The sequence below is a fragment of the Chiloscyllium punctatum genome, chromosome 20, assembly GCF_047496795.1.
Source record: "Chiloscyllium punctatum isolate Juve2018m chromosome 20, sChiPun1.3, whole genome shotgun sequence".
Lineage (NCBI taxonomy): Eukaryota > Metazoa > Chordata > Chondrichthyes > Orectolobiformes > Hemiscylliidae > Chiloscyllium > Chiloscyllium punctatum.
Window position 1 is genome coordinate 38,234,636 of NC_092758.1, and position 23,329 is coordinate 38,257,964.

Below are 23,329 nucleotides of genomic sequence, written 5' to 3' on the forward strand. Positions count from 1 at the left end.
TCTGATTTCTCTCCATAGATGCTGCCAGACCTGCTGAGCTTTTCCAGCAATTTCTGATTTTGTTATTAATCATAACCATCTTCCTTTGTGCCAGGTACGACATTAACCAGTGGAGAGACCTTTCCCAATTTCCATTGACTCCAATTTTGCCAGGGCCTCTTGATGTCACACTTGATCACAAGCTACCTTGATGTCAAGGGTAGTCACTCTCACTTCACCTCTGGAGTTCAGCTCTTTTGTCTATACTTGGACCGAGGCTGTAATGAGATCAGTAAGCAAGTTATAGCTGGGCCTACGTGAAGTTGGCAGTGAGGGGCAATAGTGCCACAACAGTACACCTCACCTGGCACCTATACACACACACCTCACTGAGGATTTTGACAGCTCCAGGTGAAAAATCTGGGGCCAAATTACCTTATGGGTCAATTAATGGCCATTAAAAGCCTACTCCCAGTATATTGTGATTTCTTTTAGCATGGGAGACCAGCACAAAGTATCCAGGCAAGCCCATGCTCATTGGAACATCTTGTCCCCAGTTAAGGTATTTCCTCCTACACATTCACAACCCTCAACAGGGCCTACGGACATAGACTCCAGCCTACCTGAGAATCCCGACTACTAGCTGTTTGTCTGGGAGGACTACATGCAGTATCACCAGCACCACTACTCCTGGCTGCACCAGTAAAGTTCCAGTGATTTGGTTGTCCATCATCTCTTGGAGGCACAGCTTCTTTGCCGATGTGAATAGAAGGCTAACCTCAGTCCATTAAAGACCTAATGGCCATTCAATGGCTGCCAGGAAAAGTGCAATGCACAGGTGGACCTAGCGTCAACTTCTGCACCCTCCGGCAGGGACCTGTCCCCTCACATAGAACTCAGCCCCAAGTTTCAGCATTGGACATAACACTCTAACTCATGAGACGAGAATGCTAACATTAGCTGCAGCATGAATAATTCATCATTATGCGCTGGACGTATTGATCTGCTCAGAATAATGAATAATCCATGTGACCCCTGGCACATTGTTGGCTCCAGAACCAGACATTAACATTTTTTTATATAACAGAGACAATTCCAAATATGATTATATTTTATTTTTAATTCATCTTGTCAGAAGAGGATGAGAGTGTGTAGCCCAGTAAAAAAAATTAAGAAAATTACTGCAGAACCAGTTTATGAAAGTAATTACATTTTAAATCAAGTTCCTTTTTATTTGCTTATGGCCATTTCAAATAATTACAGATTCTAAACCGAGTGTCATGCAAATTTTAAATTAGACAAAGGCAGAGAGTTATTTACTTCACATATAAAAAACGTCCATCAGACTATTAAACCTCTATCGGCTAGAAAATTGCTGATGGTTTTAATCTTCGTTAAATGATGAATGCAAGGTTGCAATGCTTTTATATCGATTCAGTTTCTGCATCTTTTAATGCATTAAATAATTAGATGACCCCCTTACTAAAAGCCCTGCCATTAATATTAAGGTGACATACGAGCTAGAGGAATTGCGTGGACAATGCTTGGTCAGAATCAGCCCTTGCAACTCAGTTGGACAATTAATTTTGAGTTCTGTGTTCTTCATCCTCAAGCCACATTTTGGACCTGGTGTCCACCATATTCCGCAATATCAACCTTAATTAAAAGGAAACTGCACAAATAGAAACTGAAGATGTTTTAAATGATTGACGGACATAGAGCAAGGGCTTTAATTTTATGATGCACCATTTGACTTATTGCTGGGTGCAATCAGGAACAGGAAAGGAAAACACATCCCAGCAGTGTAAGGAAGAAAACTGCAACTCTCATCAAAAAGGACTAATTGGTGAAGAAAGCTGAGGAGGTGAACAGCAGTAGGATGATACCCAGGCCTTTGACATTGAATGTAATGTAAAAAGTGGATTAATGCCTTAACTCAATCAGAAAAGACAAAGTAAAATAAAAGCATACTTTCTAAATTCAACTGCGTTCTTCATTTTAACACCCCTCTGTTTTCAGTCTATCCTACTCAATGTACTCAATTGTATCATTCCGCATTCTCACTTGTAAAGACCATCTTGAGTTTCTATATGTTTTGATTGTGGTCAAAAGTGGGAAGTGGACCATTTTAAAAGCCATGGATTGTGGAAAGGATAACTGCACTTTTTAAAAGAACGTTACCTGATATTCATTGTGAATGCTATTTACATTGCTGTCTCTTCAAGCAGTGGGGGAAGTTACTAGAGATGAGCTGAAGCCTGGGAGAGGGAATGAAGGGAGATTCAGCCGGCAGCAAGTAGTAATTGTTCTGTGGAGTGGTGACACTTCATTGATGTCAAAGACTTCTGCCTGCCAACATCTGTGTGATCGACTGACATGTAGTTGAACAATCTTTGGCTGTGAATGTCAAAAGTCGTCAGACCCCTAGAAAGGCATCATCCTCTCTGTGAAGTAAAAAAAACTCTCAAGCCTGAAGAAAGCCAGCTCATTTCCCTCCATCAGTTGCCCTATACTGTGGTTCTTAACTAATAGGTAAAAGATGTTATAAATTTCAATCAATCAATCAGCTTGTACCTCCTGCAAGCAACCGGAAATACCTGGAGAAGGAAGGTTGCGGGGCAGCAAGTTTGGACAAGCAAATAGAATCATCTCAGTGAACCCTGCAGACTGGAAGCATTGAACTGCCTTCCCAGTCTTTCCCTCTATCCACAATGTCCACTTGTCTTGTATCTGGTGTGTGTGTGTAGAGTTTTATAAGAGCTAACTCTAACTTGTAGAGTTGTATGATAGTTCCTTTTTTTTTATTCCTGGTTAGAATCTATTTATTTATACAAATAGCAATCATCAAGTATAGAAACCTGGTCCATATTTTCTGTCAACCTGGGCCTCAAAGCCAAGTAAATTGAGGAATTTTGTGAAATGAGACAAAATTTCTAACTTTTGTGACAACTCCTGGAATAGCAGGGCTTGATTTCCAATAGATTACCCCAGTGGGGTGTAATACATTCAGTTTTCAGCAGCAGTAGCCTTCCATTTTTATACACCTCATTATCTCAGCATTGCCATTCAAGCTAATCTTGATGTGATGTGAAGCATGTGTCATAAACATCCTCATCGTATTGAGCTGCATCCATCAGTTGAATACATGACCTTTATTTATTCACTCATACATATGTTTCTCTCCTCCCCTGCTCCCTACACCCTATGCCTTGTACAAGAGCTGGCAAAGCACAAAAAAGAGCAACATCCGACCATCACAAACAGTCAGCTGCAGAAGAAGAGACCACGGAGATAAGTGGCACATAGACATTGGCATTCTTGCCAAACGAAGATTGAGAGATGAGGAACTTGCAGATAGCCTGAGATAAAATCAGAAATATTTGGCCCACATCCTGACATTGTTTCAATGATTGAACTATAAGAAATGCAAAAGATTCTAATTAGAAAGATCATGACTTTTCTAAGCATCAGTTTTTCAAATGCCTTTCTTGAAAGTACAGCAACAATCTGATCATGTCTGGCAAGGCATCTTCAGTGGGGACCTCCTGCCTTCTAAAAGTGAACAGTCACAGGACTTGCAGTTGGCAAAACTGCATGTTATCTACGTTAAATCATCTGGTATTTAGAAGCTCATATACATTTTATAGCGTCATGGAGTTCCTCATTTTCAGTTTTGTTTGCCCTGAGCTTTCCTGTCCCATTATAGAGCCCAAGACCACACCCACAGCCAATTGCATGCACATTCACCAGGGAACATTCAATTCCACACCATGTTCCAAGTTGATTTCCACCTGAGTTTACAAAGCACGTAGGCCACAGAATAAGGCCATTTGGCCAACCAATCCATTCTCACTGACCAGTTCAGATTAAATCAAAATATTAACTCTATTTCTGTTTCTACTGTTGTGCAACCTGCTGAACCCTTCAAACATTTCCTATTTTAACTGCATAAATCTCTTTTAGTGGCTGAGTACCAGCTGAACATTGATGGACAAATAAGCCTTGTGGTTGTTAAAAATTCCTGCTTGCCATGGCAGTCCTTGGCTTGCACACAGGATGCAATTGATGGCACCCAGTATGTGCCAGTACCCAACCAGAGAGTGAATTCTAGTGCCCTGCCCTTCCACTGCCACCATATGGGAAATAATCAGTCATCCTGGCAACAATTCCTGAAACAAGTCAGACATGGATTGATGTTACTTAACTGGGAGATCCTTGACATGACTCAGATTAGGGTAAAGGATAGATACTGAAGCAGAAATGTTAGAGGATGCAATCTCTTTGATGTTGATAATTATGCATGGCCCTCAGGTCATCCTCTGCCTGTAGGAAACTGTCTCCATCTGAGAAGGAAACCTCAGTCTGCAGAGTTGCAGCTCTTCCAAAAGGCCAGAGAAACTGTACTTGAATAGTGCCCCCCCTGCAACCTCACCTCCTCTCCTACACATGTGCTGATCCTACTCCGACATATCACTGTAAGTGGTGATAGTCTCCCTCTTCTGCTGTGCTATTAAACACAGTTAATCTGCCTCTGATCCTGGTCTTTACTTGTCGAAATCCTTCAGGGTTGGAAAACTATGTATCTATTCAAATATTCTGCCAAAGGCAATGGAGACACCCAGCATTGAGTAAGTCTTTTACACAGGTATGACAATGACAGGTGGAATTGCTACTCAGACGGACCTCTATTTCCCAGGGAAAGTTTCCATGCTCTAGGAACACATGCTGCACAAGTTCAATTCAGAGCAATGTTAAAAAAATACTTTCAAAGCACTTCCTCAACATCTCCTGAGGATGGTAATTATGCCTGTCAGTGCCCACCTGCATATAATAATTAAACCTCTGACACTGGAAAATGATTTTCCCACTGGTGTTGAACTGCACCTCTATTAAATCTAGTGAAGCAGCCAGGTTGTAATGTAATTCCAAACTATCCATTATAGGGGGTTGGGGATGTCTGCAATAAATGTGCAATAGAACAAATTTCGACCATATGATCAAAAGAGACAGGAGCAGAAATTAGGCCATTCTCCCATCAAGTCTGCTCTGCCATTCAACCATGGCTAATAAGTTTTGCAACCCCATTCTCCTGCTTTCTCCCCATAACCCGTGATCCCCTTGACACTCAAGAACCTATCAATCTCAGTCTCAAATATACTCAATGACCTGGCCTCCGCAGCCCACTGTGGCAATGAATTCTATAGATTCACCACTCTCTGGCTGAAGAAGTTTTTCCTTATCCCTGTTCTAAAAAGTCTTCCCTTTACTCTAATGCCATCTCGTCTTAGTCTCTCCTACCAAGGGAAACATCGTCCTAACATCCACTCTGTCCAGGCTATTCAGTATTCTATAGGTTTCAACTAGATTCCCTTTTATCCTTCTGAACTCCATTGTGTAAAACCTAGAGTCCTTAAATGTTCCTCATATGTTAAACTTTTCATTCCTGGGACCATTCTCATGAACCTCTTCTGAATACACTCCAGGGCCGGTACATCCTTCCTGAGATAAGGGGTCCAAAACAGCATACAATATTCCAAATGTGGCCTGACCAGAACCTTACATAGCCTCCGAAGTACATCCCTGATTTTATATTTAAGTCCTCTCAAAATAAATGCCATAATTTGCCTTCCTAACTACTGACTCAACCCGCAAGTTTCCCTTGGGAGAATTCTGGACTAGAACTCTCAAGTCTCTTTGCATTCAGACTTCTGAATTTTCTCCCCATTTAGAAAATAGTCCATATCTCTATTCCTCCTACCAAAGTGCCTGACCTCACACTTTCCCATGTTGTACTCCATCTGCCACTTCTTTGCCCTCTCTTCCAATCTGTCCAAATCCTTCTGCAGCCTCCCCACCTCCTCAATGCTATCTATCCCTCGACCTATCTTTGTATTTAGCCAGAATGCCCTCAGTTTCTTCATCTAGATCGTTAATATATAAAGTGAAAAGTTGTGGTCCCAACACAAAGCCTTGCAGAACATCACTTGTCAACGGCTGCCATCCTGAGAAGGACCCTTTTATCCCCATTCTCTGCTTTCTGCCAGACTTCTATCCATGCGAGCACCTTGCCTCTGACACCATGGGTCTTTATCTTACTCAGTAGCCTCCTGTGCAGCACCTTGTCAAAGGCCTTCTTGAAGTCCAGGTGGATAATATCCATTGGCTCTGCTTGGTCTAACCTGCTCATTACTTCCTCAAAGAATTTTAGCAGATTTGTCAGGCATGACCTTCCCTTGATGAAACCATGCTGACTTTGTTCTATTTTACCGCACCCTTCCAAGCATTCAGAAATCTCATCCTTCACAATGGATTCCAGGATCTTACCAATAACCGGTTAGGCTAATCGGTCTGTAGTTTCCATCTTTTGCTTTACTCCCTTTTTAAACAGGGGTGTCATGTTAGCAATTTTCCAGTCCTGGTTATATTAGCAGTATCCATGGACCTTTTAAAGTCTGTCCATTTCTATTTCATTAGTCTCGTCATGAGTTTTGCAATTTTAAGTTATCTACGTTACATCCCTAGGTGTTTAGATGCTCATATACATTTTACAGCATCATGGAGTTCCTCATCTTCAGTTTTGTTTGACTATTCTATTCACAAAGTTGTTAATTTGTGAAAAGAAAATTATCTTTTGTTAACAAAATATTTGTATCCAGTCCATTCTCAGTATCTATCTGGTTGTAAATGTAAGAGAGCTGCAAGTGATATAATGAGTTTTTGTGGTGCAGATTATAGCATTGAAGACCTTTCCAAAACAAATGTGACAAAAATCTTTAATTTTTGAGCTTCACTATAGCTAACATCGAGAACTTACTGTACAACCAAGGATGTGAACAGTATTGCTTTCTCAAATAAGATTCCACCATTTTTTATGCATATCACAACATCCATTACAAAACTAGGAGAAATTTACTATCCTATGCAAACAGCTTTCTTAAGATATATGCTTTTATACAGCCTGACACTTTCATTTGCACTTTGAATAACAAAGCTGCAACAATACAGTTTGCTTCATATCTTATGCTCCCAACTGCATTTGAATCATCACAACTAGACATGAAGTTAACATCACGGGGACAGAGTGAGAGGGAATTTAATTATGCTTTTTGTAGTGCTTACATTTTACTTTCTTTTTCAATTTTATTTTCTTACAATATAAATATTTCTCAACTTATTTTGAAGGATGTTTTCCCCCTTTCTCATCACTGTTATCTTTTAATTTTCCTTTGAAAATTTTCATTTTCACGCTCCTTTCAATCCTTCAGATTGTTAGAACAGGCAGAGTAGGATGGCAGTGAAGGGAGAGGTGTTGGGGAATGCTTCAATGTAACAAAAAATATAAAGAAACTAATATAATTGAGAAAAAAGCAAGGAAAGAAATAAACACAGTAAAATGAAGAATGCGGTAAGGGAATCAAATAGCAATTCTTTGGTGAATGGCAGAAGAAAAACAAACAGTAAAATGACATGAAAAATGCAGGGCACTGAAATCAGGACATCCTTAATGTGGAACAACCACACCATTTATTTAAAAAGAAACTGGATTATAACAGAATGAATGCACCAGACAAACTTGATATTACAAATCAACCAAAATTTATCTATCGTCTCAATATTTTCACTTCCCACCCTGCAAAATATGAAGCGATTCTGTGAACTCTGATAATTTGAGGTGTTCACAAGCAGCAGTCTATACGCACTCATTTATGCATAACTTTTTATATACTTTTCAAAAAATTGTTTTACAGAACATTCATTAACAACTGTGGCACAAAAAACATTGACACAGAATTTCCAATGGTTTATCACCTATCAAGCAGACAGCACAACAGAAACACTCTGACCATGGATAACTTCTACAGCCAGCATTTTTCCAGTTAATCAAAAACAAAATCTGATTGTGAAAGCAAATGGCATTTAGGTCTGGCATTTGTAGCATATAGCAGTAGCTTTTTTAACTTTGTAAGTGATACCTTTTCTTTCTTAACACAATACATTGAGGAGAAGTCTAACGTGCAGCACTGCTTCTGGATTTATGTTGATTCCTTGGGGCACATAGCTAACTTTGAAAAAAGCCACACAAGCTACAGGTAGGGGCTGCAGTACTATCTGACACTGAGGAATCAATTCAAAATCTTTCAGAAGTGATGCTACTTGAACATGTTTCTTCTCTTGAATGTTTTAAGCTTAACTCTTATATGCATATTCCATGCCCAGTTTCGGGAATGTCAAAGTGGCTTGTTTAAAGATTGATCATTCCACCTGAATGGTCTCAAGAGATTCAAATTACGGAAGCTGATTCGAATGGGTCTTTTAATGCACAAAAAGCATTAACTCACTCAGGCAAGTAAGTCTATGGTATGCTTTGGGAAACGTGAAATATGAAACATTAACTATTGTACATTTTACTTTTGTTTCCTAGAACCGTATTTTGAACAGGGTGAAATTCCCTTTCTACTAAGTGTGACAAAATAAACCATTTTCAGTATGCGAAATTTTCATAATCTATGTTGTTCACTCTCTCCATGGCTCTTACATATATCCCATGCTGTTAGATATTTTTTCTGGAAACATAGAACCATATAAATCTCACTTGTCAAAACAAATTATAGAGAAAGCAATTAGATTTATTCAAACAGGATCAACTCTGAAATATGGCAACTCCTGCACCTGAACCTTGATTCAAAATTCCAATTCTAAATCATTACAGCAGCTTTACATTTCTAAATAAGATCATCCATTATGCTTTATGACCTATACTTGAATTGATGGATCTAATTTACTTCATTCAGGATCAGGCAAAGGGGCTTGTGTAATAGTTGTTGCTTAGATTTCTGAACTAAATGCCCTCGACTGATCTATTTCTCCACTTTATTACCGTATCTTTGTTGACAAATAATAAAAGCTTTTCAAAAGCAGTTAGTCAATGCCATGACATGTTAACACATTCTGCTAAGTGGAAAGAACATACATTTTTAAGATTGAATCAAACCACGGACTGACATTAAGAAAAGAATGCCTTAAACCCAGTTGCCCAGCAATTTAAATTATAGAAATGAGGTAATATCACTATAGATCAGACATTCCAGAGATCCAAACAAGTGTCTGTTTTCACCCAGAAAAGAGAGAGTATAGGAAGATGCCCTTTAAGAAGTGATTTCTCACATATGCCAGGCTCCCAGCCAGGATTCCCATAATCAAGATGGGAGCTTGCCATTGCCCCTGAGGGAAATATTGCCATTGAAGCAGTCAGGCTGCAGCATCACAAGAGGTCACTGCAATTTGCATGCAGCAAGCAGGCAAGGAAATGTCATCAGCGGCCCCAGCAAAGATGGTTTGGTTGGGGGAGGGAAATGCAGTTTTGGTAATGATTAGTTTCACTGCTTAAATTTCCCAACATTGTCTGCTGTGATCCACCCTGTTTTTGGATGAAGTCCCAGAGAAAAGTACAGCCCAATAAGAGAATAAGTCTGCACAAAGAGAAATTAGCCAAACTTACTAAGGCAATCAATCAATGGATTGTAACTCTTCCCCCATTCCCATTACAGGTCTTTTACATTGCTTATAGAGCAGGCTGCTGATAGCATCAAGGAAGAAAATAATCTTAAGGTGCCACATCATTTTTGTAGCCTGGCACTATTCTAGAGGGGACAATCAAAAATTGATAACCCTGATCCAGATATCAGGTCTAATAACAGTCATGTGTGGTCCAGTGGCATGGATTCAAGCAGCAACTACTCTTTATGTTTCGACATATCCAGACATTGTAGCAAACCCAAAAGTCTCAGGAGGCTACATAAGACCACTAGCATATAAACAAATCCAGAGTAACCATAATCAGCAGTTACTGCACCTCATTCATCCAAACCAATACCTGTGACAAGTAGCAAGCATAGGGTCAGTCTGTCCATGTGAAGGTTCACAATTAGGATCAACATAACTACAGCATGCAGTTTTTTTTTTTTGCAAGGCATCTATTTGCACCTTGACATCTATAGCTTGGCATTTTAAGCATAACGTGGCAAATATGTAATGCATAAATCACAGTAACATCTTGCAGATTACATGATCTCTTTTCTTTTACATCTCTTTACATGATTCACTTCCCGTTGCCAAATGATACTTTCAATACAATTCCAGTTTTTACGCTTGTCCCACCGAGACAATGATGAAGCCGTCCAAATGATGGTAGCCCTAGGCAGCGAGAATAGTCCATTTGGCCCTTCAAGTAGATTCCCTCTGCTCAAGGAAATATTCTGCTCAGGAGAGCAGGGCACCAGAAAGAATCCCAAAAGCAAACTGGACAGATATGAACAGTTCCACCAATCAGATGATACTAGGGATTATGCAGAAGATGTATACACTTAGAGTAAACATCCATCAAGAGTTTCAGCAACTCAAAGGAAAAATATTCAGAAAGGATTAAAGGAGCTCAAGGAGGAAATGTGCGATCTGGTAGCATCCCACCGGAGTCCCCTGAAACTGCTAGCGGCCAGTATGCAGGAGATGGTGGCCCAGATGACAGCTCCTCCTTGTCCAGAGCTGGTGGTTAGGGCAGAGGCTGAACCAGCAGGACAGTCCAGTTGTTCTGCTTCACAGGGGTGCACACAGAGTGGTTGGCAGACCTACAAAAGACAAGAGGATGGATCTGTAAACTTTGGGCAGAATACGATGAACTTTTTTTTGTATGCTGCACATGTTCTGCAATGCTACACAGCACATTTTCATTGTTGGTTACTTGCAACTGTGTTGGGCCAAACACTGGGGCTAACATATATTTGTATCAGGTTTTAGTTTGCAGAGGAACTTTTCAGTTCCTTTTAATCTGCTTCATTATTATGAGGATTATATTTTTTTGTGAAATTGAATAGCTCAGGAATTAGCTCGAATTTCATACTTGGGGACAAGAGTAAGAAGAATGTATTCACAATAAAAGGGATGCATCTATGTAATCAACAATCCGTTGGACTTTTGGAGAATCAATACTCACTCCATAGTAACCACCATCATGTAAACGCACTCCAAAGTTTCAGAAGTGATTGTCACTGTATTGACAACCAAGGTTCCACACCTATTCTCCTTCCGAAATTCAACAGCATCACACACACAAAGGCAATGTTCAATATTGCCAGGAACACAATATTCCCTCTGGGCACTGTTACAAAATATCCATTAGCAAAATTAAACATGAAAAGTATTTATTGAAAATTTCAGCTGGGGTAATGATCAATGATAGTGGTGTAATAGGGCAAGTAGAGTCAGAGGTTTTGGAGCACAGAAAAAGGTCCTTCAGTCCACTGTGTCAGTCATCAAACATCCATTTATTCTAATCCTATTTTCCAGCACTTGGCCCATAGCCTTGTATGCTGTGGTATTTCAAGTGCTCATTGAAACAGTTCTGAAGTGTCTTGAGGGCTCCCGCCTTTACTAATCTTTTAAACAATGAGTTACAGATACCTGCAACTGTCAGTGAAAATTAATTTCCTCAAATCCACTCAAAACTTCTGCTCCTAACATTAAAACTGTGCTCCCTCATTATTTATTCATCTACAAAGGAGAAATGTTTCTCCCGATCTAACTTGTTTATGTCCCGCAGAACTTTCTACACTTCAATAAGATCATCCCCCTCAGCCTTTTCTGCACTGACAAATCTCTTTTCAAAGCTGAGTCAGTCCAGTCCAGGCAACATCCTGGTAAATATGTTCTGCCCCATCTCTCGCATAATCATATCCTTCCTATAGTGTGGTGACCAAAACTGCACATAGTATTCCTGCTGTGACCTAAGATATACAGCTCCATTCTAACCTCCTTGTTTTTGTATTCAATGTCTTGACTAACAAAGTGAAGTATCCCATATTGTTCCTAATGTCTTAACTATGTGTCCTGCGACTTGAGGATCTGTGGAAATGTGCACCAAATTTGCTCTGCTCCACTGTACTTTCTGCAGTCCCACCATCCAACGTGTACTCCCTTGCCTCATTAGTCTTCCCAAAATGCAGCAACTCACACTTTTCAGGATTAAATTCCATTTGCTAAATGTACGCTATTAATTTGAAACTTTGTTCCAAGCATAGATTACCACTTTGGTCCCTGATGTGCCTTACTTTTTCCGTGGTTATTCTCTTGCCCTTAATATACTTATAAAGCACCTTTGGATTTTCCTTAGTGTTACCAGCTAGTGTTTTATCATGGCCCCTCTTTGCTCACCTAATGTATTTTTTGAGCAATCCTTGCATTTTTAACACGTATCTGGGGCATCCATTATTTTGAACCTTGGGTATCTACTACATGCCTGAATATCCACTCCACCTTTACAGATACATGCTGACCCTGTACTCTCACTATTACCCTTTTGAATTTCTTCCACTCCTCTGATGTGGATTTTCCTGCAACTAGCTGCTTCTAGTCCTTTTTGGTAGATGCCATCTTATCTTATTAAAAGCAGCCCTCCTCCAACTCAAAATGTTTGTTTCTGGTCCATTTTTGTCATTATCCATTACTGCCTTAAAACTTACCGAGTTGGGGTCACTATAGTCGAAATGCTCCCCCACGAACACATCTATCACTTGCTTGCCTTTGTTCTCTAAAACTAGGTCCTGCATTGCCCCCCTCTCTTTTAGGGCTTTCTATATGCTGACATAAAAGCTCTTCTGGACACTTTTTAAAAATCATGCTCCCTCTTTCCAACTTGGCCAATCCCCCAGTTAATATTGGGGAATTGAAATCCCCTATTATTATTCTAGCATTTGAGAATTGAGAATTGCCAACATATTTGTCCTTTCACCTCTCCCTGCCTGTTTGGAGATGTATCATACCAATGTGTCCAATGAAATGATTCCTCCATTTTGTTTGTAAGTTCTAACTAAGTGGCCTAAGATGTCATCCCTCTTTACTTCAGTAATTGACTCCTTAATCAATATTGCAACATCACTTCTTCTTTTATACCACCACCCATCCAGCCTGAGGATTCTATACCCCAGGGTATTGAGCTGCCAGTCCTTTCCCTCCATCAACCAGGACTCCATGATAGCAAGGATGTCATACCCTGAAATGTTAATCACCACTCTTGATTCATCAGCCTTCACACAAGGCTCCTTGCATGAAAATAAATACCATCAACTTTCCCAGGTTCCCTTGTACCTTAACTTGACTATATCTGCACTGCCTTCTCTACTGACTTGGTTCTTCTCCTACACTTGTCTGTCCATCACCCCCTACTGTACCACCATTCCACAAAATAAGAAATGTATCAGAGAATTAACAAATTCAAACAATGTAAAAATATTTAGTTTAGCTCCTAATGGTGCTAAATTTACCACAAATCAATCAATTGTAATCACACTGTTATTAAACATTCAAGTCAAATAAGGGTTTGCTAGGTTATCATGATTAACATTTAAAATTATTGTTTGCACTGGAGACAGATACAAATATGATGGTTGACAAATTTTTTTATGCTAAAGATCAGTTCATTCATTGCTATGCAGACCATTTTGCAATCAAGGTATGAAGCAAACCAAGTACAGATTGAATTTCATATTTTACTTTGAATTGTTGGTGATCAGAGATGTTGGATACTGGAGTACCTTTAAACCTTAGTTTCTCTGGGTAGTATGAGATCTAATTTAACTTCTATTATGGTAATTACTAGCCTTCCTCAAAGTGTAAACAATTTCTGGTAAATAAAGACAAAAGGAAAGTACAAGAAACCTCACAAGAATCATCAGGATCACTGAGATCATGATGCTCAATTGAACTGATGTCAAAGATTTATCTGCTGCCATATGTACCTTATTATCATTGTGGTGTTTAGGAAGAAAAGTTTTGTTCATTGAAAGAATGACATCTAACCTTCACCTGAAGGTGGGCAAATGGAAATACACATCAATAATTCATGAGTAACTTTCTGGTAGTCATCAGCTCAAAGGATTCAGACAAGAGGTCTCACAGCATAGATTTGAAAATCACACAACACCAAGTTATATTCCAACAGGTTTATTTGGAAGCACTAGTTTTCAAAGCGCTGCTCCTTCATCAGGTAGCTACCTGGAGTGCGATTTTCAACTTTGTCCACCCCAGTCCAACACCAGTTCCTTCCCCTCACAGCACAGATTGCCAGTCCAAAACTAAGGTATATTAACAGGGATGGAGGTAAAGTGAGTTTGAGAGGGTTCAGGGTACAAGCTAGCACCATCTTGGGAGGAAGACCAGGAGTTTCCCTAAATCAGCTTGAGAGAGGAACAAAGACTGCTGCCATCAAAAACTGAACCATGGAGACAAGCACCTCACTATCCCAAACCACAGAGGTTCACTGCCTCTGGCTCTCCATTCTACCGATCAGCTTTGGGATTAATAAAACGTTGCCATCTGTCACGGGTCGTATATTTCCTTTCTTTTTCTAATTAAATAATGTATTGCATCTAAAATTGCTTCTTTTTAATAAACTTCCATTTACTACCTGAAAATTTCTTACAAATAGTCAACTTCCTACATTCAGTCCCTGTGGTCACAAAATCTGATAGATTGAATACTCATTTATTTTCTTGACCAATGCAATACATACCAATAGATACTTGGGTAGTGAAACTTTGGCAATCAACATTAGAAACATATGCTATTGAAGATTTGCACTCAATTTAGAAAATTGAGCTTCAATCCAATATTTGTTCATTTTCAGGGCTAATTCAGGATTGTCAGCCATGAATATACTTTGGAAGTTGAGAGCACAGCTTTCATAATTTCAGAAGGAATCAAGATGTATTCTACTTTATGTATATGAATCAAACCTTGTTTCTCACTTATTGCAACAATTGTTATTCATAATAATTATAAGAGAACTATCGAGTGCGATTGTGCAAGATCCTAATAGATTGCATTTACCGAGTTGTAGAATCTTACACTATCATGAAAACATGACAATATTAATGGAATTCTGCCATATCACAATTAACAAATTGATGCAATGTGACACTTTTTGAATCATAGCGTTTAAAAGGTGACATTTTTGTTTTGTGATTCAAAATATTTCTTCCCAACAAATAATGCTTCTGCCAAGTTTCTAGGATAATTTAAATGTTATTGTCATTCCCTTTTCCTGCACATCCCAGTGCTCCCTTCATATAACACTACCTTCTTCACTTAACAAGGCAACGTGGTCTAATTCATAGGAGAATGTTGCACGCATATGTCTTCAATGAACACTGTCAAAATCATTCTTAAATCAATTTATCAACAGGCAAATTTAAATGATGTTGGATTTCTTCCAAATTCCCTTCTTTGAAAGAGTTTATATATTAAGATGTATTCATAATATTTTATTCAGAGTCAACTCATGATCTGACTGATTATAATACTATGCAGGAAAACCTAAGGCCTCACTCCTACACACTAGATTCACCTTGGTTTCAGAAATGTATTTGAAATGGTTATGGAAGAAGGGGTGGAACCTTAACTTACACCTAAAATGGATACAGAGCCATTGGAATAGCCATAGGATTTGTCTGATGCAAGGATCAGGACAGCCAAACAATACTTAGTTAGCATCTAGTTTAGGATCTTCCATTGCAACTTGCTGGTTATGTAGGCTAAAGGATCTCTCAAAAATTGGAAGGTTAACTATTAGGTCCAAATACAGTTTTAAAAGTTCATACAAGGGCCGAGATTTCTTGGGCTTTCTGCTCCTTCTGGCCATGATGTCTCTTTAATGTTTCTCCAACTGTCCTCAGGATGTTAACTCCCCATTTAATACAAGGATGGTGAGCATCTTAAGTGTAGCCACTTTATGTCAGAACTCTCCTGGTTTTGATATTCTTTAACACTGAAATTTTGCATGTAAAGTTTTTTCTTCTCAGATTTGGCTATCCCAGAAGTCCAACTCAATCTTTGTAGAATCATTCAGTTGCCATGAGTTTGATGTTTTAGCCAGCTCACACAATTTCCTCTTGGAAAGAGATTTTCCCCATAATCTAACGAGGTTGTTTTAAAACTAAAACCTAAAAACTGTTTGACACCAAAATCTGTTTGACACCCACAATGCACTCAACTCCCATAAATAACATCCAATTGGCCCTTTTCTATCAATTATCTCCCAGGCATCTTGGTCTTGCTCAGGTTCTGAAAGCAGCATGCCTTACAATAGCTTCTCTTTCAGAGAAGCCTATGTGTTAAAAGGACCAGCAGGTCATCATAAAATATAGATTTTACCCAAAAACACAATGATATTTTTTTTTGAAAATTGATACTCAATAACGCTGTTTTGTTCAGTTACCTTAGTGCAATTCAGTTAAAATTACATTTTACGAGAGTTTCCATTGATTTATGAAACTACGATCTACAATTACTAAAAATTTTTGCATTATTCATAACATCTTGTCTATGAATCTGTTTATCAAATCATAAAGTAATATTTTAAACAACAATATAAAAGTTTACTCTACTCAAAATACTATTCGACCTATCTGAAATACAAATATGCTGCAATACAACAGGGCAGTGTGGTCAATCCCTTAGGCCTGTAATGAAGTTACATCAGAATGTTGAACAAATGCCAAGTTCTCCATTTTGAAAACTTAATTAAAACCGCATGCACATTTCCTTCTTGTGCCTCGGGGTTACATAAAAAAATCCTTATAGCAAATAGCATGGAGCCACAGACTCATAAAATCAATAACTCCTGCTGCAAACAGGTCATCGAGGCCCAACAGAGCCATTATTTCCTGGTCCAAGTTTCAACTGCGAGAAAAGTAGTATCAATTCAGAAGTTTTTTTCATTACCATTGGTTTCAGTGGAGGTAAGTGGAGATATGATCAATATTAATGATAATTAGCATCAATCATTTATTCTACAATTTGCTGTCATGTAAAACAGGTCATTACAATTCAGCAAGAAATTCCCATCTAACTATTTCTGGGCTTATTAAAGTCACTAAGTTCATTATTTTAGTTTTAATTGTTAAGTATTGAATGATCACAAAAAATCATTTACAGTTTAAACTTAGAAACTATCAAAATATTTCTGTCCTTAAAGAATATACTGTGCTTCATAATAAAAATCATATCCACAATCATAAAAGGGTTAAGTTCTTTCAACTAAGTTAATAGAAAAGTAACTCTTAAGATGTTAAGTTCCCATTGCTCTGTGGGCTGATCCTAGTACTTGAGCACTAGCTTAAAGAATTTGAGAGAAAGTGCTGATTGCAAAGAATAGACTCAAAATTCTTTCAGAGTGAGTGCAATGATTGAACAATGAGTCAGGCTGCTTGATAAAGAGAATTTTTTATTGCCCCAGTACATTTATCTTACAAGGATACAGCAGTAGATCCCACAGGACTCATAACCAACAGCAGAACAAACAGAAAGCAATGACCAATGCACTTTGCATCTCTAAGGACAGCAGTGCTCAAGGCTGCTAATGTGGATATGTAATTCAAAATGAAGATGAATTTCAAGGATCATTGCTGGCATCTAATTCTATGAATATTTACATACCCATTAGAATGAACAAATATTTCAGAAGCACTTGAAGGAGCAGAAGAGAAATGAAAAAGGAATAACTCCAACAGCTAATGATTTCTCAATGAGGGGTCAACTCGTCATTGTGTGTATGTAAAAAAAAACAATTAAATTATTTCCAATCTGCCAGAAATATAGCCTTTATTGCTCAATCATCTAACATTAAAATATTCCTTCAGTTAATGGGAAATATGAACCTTTCATTTTGTGCTCCACAGCTTAAATTTTTGGAAATAATCACAAGGTCTTTATCAGTTTGGTGTTTGTATCTGACATGTAGTTCTTACATTTGATGCTACAAAGTCATGTTAATCTTTGACCTTAGACTCAGAGTCATAGAGATGTACAGCACGGAAACAGACCCTTCAGTCCAACTCGTCCGCGCCGACTAGATATCGCAACCCAGTCTAGTCCGACCTGCCAGCACCAAGCCCATATCCCTCCAAAACTTCCTATTCATATACCCATCCAGATACCTTTTAAATGTTGGAATTGTACTAACCTCCACCACTTCCTCTGACAACTCATTCCATACACATACCAGCCTCTGTGTGAAAAAGTTGCGTCTTAGGTCTCTTTTATATCTTTCACCTCTCACCCTAAATCTATGCCCTCTAGTTCTGGACTCCCCCACCCCAGGGAAAAACTTTGTCTATTTATCCTATCCATGCCCCTCATGACTTCATAAACCTTTATAAGGTCACCCCCGAGTCTCCGACAGTCCAGGGAAAACAGCCCTAGCCTATTCAACCTCTCCCTATAGCTCAAATCCTCCAAGCCTGGCAGCATCCTTGTAAATCTTTTCTGAACCCTTTCAAGTTTCACAACATCTTTCCGATAGGAAGGAGACCAGAATTGCACACAATATTCCAAAAATAGCCTAACCAATGTCCTGTTCTTGGATATCATCCAGAAATGAGAATCTAGGTGGTAATATTAAATATCAATAATTTTAGCTGAATATATTTGCATATCCTGATATTTCACTTTGCATTTACATGAGTGTTTGAAGGCAATTTACTAGAAAATTAATCATCAGAAAAGAACAAAGGCAATTAAGTATTACACTTTAGTTGCCATGGATTTATTTTGAATCTTGCTTCAACCTTATAAGGTCTTGGTCAGGTACAAATTAATTACCAAAAATAGACTAACATTCCTAATTAACAAAAGCAAGAATTGTGCCAGAAGCATTCCACTATAACTTATGTAGGAAAATTACTGTATTTTAGACATGTTATGACACCCTTCTGGAGCAGGTGGAACTTGAAGCTTGGCATTCCAGCCTGGAGATAAAGTGAGGACTGCAGATCCTGGAGAGTCAGTATTGAAAAGTGTAGTGTCGGAAAAGAAAAACAGGTCAGGCAGCATCCGAGAAGCAGAAGAGTCAACGCTTCGGAAAAGAGCCCTTCATCTGGTCTAGAGGTAGGAGCACTACAACTATTACAAGAGCCCTGAGAAAACAAAGTTTCTTTTCCGAATATATACGTAATTTACTGTTAATATACCATTATAATTGACCATTTTTAGATTGAATAGGGATGAGTGACAACCACTGAAGTCAAAGGCACCTATGTACCTATGTACATCACCAGACTTTAGGGGGCTCACAGTGGGTGGAATCTTTCCACCTTAACAATTGCCAATCCCCTCTATCACATCATCACACTAAGCCAATAATGCCCTCAGTCTTTGATGTTTTGCATGAATCTGGCTGTCAGGCCTTCCCTGTGTGAGGGAAAAATTGCTTGCTGCATCAGTTCAGTAGCACTTAAAGGACCTTACAGCAGGATTTGGCAAAACTGAAATCGACAATTTTCACCCTGCAGCAATGTGAACCAGCAGCCGGGCAAGGTAACCTAGTTTTCTGATGGGGCTATAGAAATTTTCTGACAGTAACAGAAAATTCAGATGGCCTTCACTGAGGGTGGTCCATGCAGAACATGCGAGATGTGTGAAAAGATATGGCAGGAAGTGGCAATCCATCTAACTAGAAGCAGAATCATTCTTTAGGCCAAGCCGCAAACACAGCAATGAGTTCACTAGGTATGTTCCACGATGAAATTACTAATTATGAATAACAAGACTGTTATCCCCTACTCAACATTCACACGCAACCTAAAATGGTGTAATTCACTAGAAAGGATTTCACTGCACTAAACTTTCCCACACATAGCTCCTGTACTGCTACACTGAACTGCAGTTTCCCGAATGAATCTTCCATTTACTGTGCCACCATGATAAAAAGAAATAACTATGCTCATTCCCAAACACATTCTTACCCTTTACAGGAATTTCTCCCTGAACTGACACCAGGGAATAATTCGGCACAGTCAAGTTGCTGGCAATGATACAGTGAAGTCACATCATCAGCCATTAACACAATATTAATACAGAATGCCGGTAATGCCAGGATGTTACTGGCATACAGGATTAGAGCAACATAAGAGCATTTCAATTTTAAATACGCTCTCAAATGAGTGAAATTGATTGTTGTATGATCAAGTTAATCCAGTTGGGTACTGGACATAGAGAAGTCCTTCTCCTTTATCCAATGTATTGCTAACTTTTGACCACAAGTGACCTCCAAGCCCAGGGTTACTTATTAACCAACTACTCCAGAGGTGCACTTCAAGTGTTGACAGCATAGACATTGGAAACACCAGGAAATTCACTGGGGTTAACAGCCTATGACTTGGACAGGCAGAGTTCCCACCCTGTTACACTTGTAATGGTATTACCACCAAAGGAGGAAAACTGTAGGGTCTGGGTATCTTCTAAAGAAAGAGAAGAATAACACCTTGAAGTAACAAAGAGGAAAACTGAAAGTGCAGCCATTTGCTTTGAATAGCTTTGTATTTCAAATGCAGCCTAGAAACCTAGGCCATACTACTTAAATGGAGGAGTTACGAATCAATATACTCCTAACCTAAAGATTAGACAATGATGTCAACACCTGAATGACAACACTTCTGCTGCAGTTCCATGTAATAACAAGCCTGTGCTCTTTTCTACTGGGCGTACCCATTCATTTCTACTCACTGAAATTTATATCCTTTGTATTTTGGATCTAATTCCAATGTAACTGATCTCTGCCTGCACTATCACTCTATAATACACTCATGGGATGTTCCAGGTGCTAAAATTAGGACAACAGAATTATCTTCATTTGAGAAGAAGGAAATACTAATTCTGTGAGGGAAAAGGCAAAACATTTAGTTTTTAAAAAAGTTACCACCTCATCAGTTAAAGGTAAGCAAGTGTTGCTGTGATATTGGAAGCTATATAATGGCCAAGAATCTGACACAGTGGTTACACCCAACATGGAACAAGTAGCCAACTGAAAGCTTGCATGATGTTGAGTATAATCCTGCACTGCTGAATCCAATTTTGGTTCAAAGTTTCCAGAGAACAGGCGTGTCAGCATTCATTGTACTGAAGATGAAAAATGTACCTTTGTCATATGTTTCTCTACAGTGTGCAAGTTAGATAAGTGAATAAAAGGTGAAAGCTTTAATATCTTTGCACCATCCTCACAGTGATTTAGTTCTTGATATAGCTTCTGCAGTTAAAAGTGAACGAGCTGATATCAATCCTTTGCAAAGTTAGGACAGCCAACACAGTGGGTACAAGTGAAATTATGAAGCAATAATGATTGTACCAAATAGGTATAGGGCTAAATGTTTGAAAGACACATAAGTAACTGCAATTACAGATCCCAAATAATTATAAACCAAACAAAGTTGACACACATTCAGCATATGTATATTCACCATATTCCCAGAGGACTGCTCTGTCATTAGAGATCGATGACTAGCGGTGAGTTTAACCAAAGGGTCACCACACATTAAGCAAGAGACAAGTTTGAGAAGACAGAACTTTCATGGTGACCTTAGCTGGTACAAGAATTGAACCCACTCACTCTACATTGCAAACCAGCTATCCAGCCAATTAAGCTAACTGACTGGAGAATGACAGAGAGAACTGATGCTGCAGACCAATCAAAGAAACTACTAACAATGTATCAAGGATACCTAGTGTGATAAAATAATGTCAAATCATATTAGTCTTGAAAACAACAGTTTTGAAGATGAAATTTAATTCAGCACTGGTGCAAAATAGCTGATAGTCAATTCCACCACCACCCCCCACCCCCCGCACCATCCAGACAACCCTCCACCGCACCTCCTCCATTTCCTGTTCCACCACTCCAAACCCTACCCCCTCCAACTACCCCATCAGTCTCCACATCTAATGTATCATCCTTAAACACTTCCACCAGCTCTAACTAGATCCCACCACCAACATCTTCCCCTCCCCACTCCTCTCTGCCTTCTACAAGGATCGTTCCCTCCACCGATCCTTGGTTTGTGCCACACACCCCACCAACTCCCCCAAACCTGCAGGTATCTTCCCTTGCGTCCAGAAAAAATGTAAAACCTGTTGGCACACTACACCCCCCTCACCTCCATCCAGGGCCCCAAACAGACCTTCCAGGTGAGACAGAGGTTCGCCTGCCTCTCCTCCAACCTAGTTTACAGTATCCAGTGTTCCTGATGTGGTCCTGTCTGCATCAGACAGACCAAACGTAAACTAAGGGAACATTTCGCCGAGCATCTCAGACAGGCCCACAGGAGCTGGCCAGACCTCCCAGTCACTGCCCATTTTAATTCCCCCTCCTATTCCCTTTCCAACATGACCGTCCTTGGCCTCCTCCACTGTCACAATGAATCAGACTACAAATTGGAGGAACAACACCTCATCTGCCTGGGCAGCCTACAGCCGGAGGACTCAACACTGAGTTCTCCAATTTCAAATAACTGCCCTTCCCATCACTCAACTCCCTTCTCAGCCCTCCACCTCCCTTCCATTCCTCTCATCAACCCTTTCTTCTTGGCACCAACCGGATTTATTCCCCCCATTGACCAACCAGGTCGTAACCTCTACTTGTCTTCACCTATCCATACCTCACCACCCTGCCCCCCACCCCCTTTATCTGCTTTTCTCCTTCCACCCATCCCCAACCCTGAAGAAGAGTTACACCCAAACTGTTGACTTCTCTCACTCCTGATGCTGCCTGGCTTGCTGTGTTCTTCCAACCTCCTGAAAGTCAATTTGAAGCAAGATTAGTTAAGATATACGATTGTCCAATCCATGACTGGCAAATTTCAGATTCAACTAGAATGTCATCCTCTTTGTTTCCTTACTTGGTTAAAGAGACAGTTCATATAACTGACACATTATTTAAGAGCCAGGTTTATACTTGTTGGGGTGATAGAAGGTGTAGGGATTTAGTTTGTATCGTCAGACACACATGGTTGCAAATTCTTTGGAAAGTTTTCAGTTATTGTCACGAGCAAAGTACGCAATATCAATAAAACCAAAATCACAATCTCATGGTAAAGCCACACTGCACCTGCCAAGGAGTTAGTTTCAGTGGAAACAATCTCCAATATTAAAAATTAAAATGTTCAATTTTTGTATGTGGTGTTTAAATGTTTTTAATAATTATGCACTGTTCAATTGCAAAACCTTCAATCCATCATGAAGCTCTGGAAAATTGATTCTTGTGATTTAATATTTTATTTTGTAATTCTTTTGTGGAATATCGATACGCTGTGTAAAAAAAAATAAAAACTACACTTATGATAATGAAAATGGGATAGATCTATCTTTGGTCTAAGGATAATGTTACAGGGTAAATTATTGCTTTACTTATGCAATCATATTTGCATTTTGTTGTAATGTTCAAACCACAGAAGTGCTAAGTGTTTAGATTAGAGTGGTGCTGGAAAAGGTGGAGAGCACCCTGGAGGCTCCCTGTCTCCATTCCTGATGA

General features: G+C 39.2%; 1 protein-coding gene across 2 annotated transcripts in view; it reads right to left on the reverse strand.

Annotated features, from left to right (window-relative positions):
• LOC140492049 (BTB/POZ domain-containing protein KCTD16-like) overlaps positions 1 to 23,329 on the reverse strand; it is a 217,139-nt gene that overhangs the window by 105,787 nt on the left and 88,023 nt on the right. Inside the window, exon 2 of one of the 2 annotated variants that reach the window (XM_072590702.1) lies at positions 7,476 to 10,604. The exons of the other annotated variant lie outside the window; for it this stretch is intronic. Coding sequence (XP_072446803.1) covers positions 10,573 to 10,604 — 32 coding nt within the window. The 3' untranslated portion in view covers positions 7,476 to 10,572. Of the gene's footprint in view, positions 1 to 7,475; positions 10,605 to 23,329 lie in introns of those variants that run through there. 2 annotated transcript variants of the gene reach the window in all.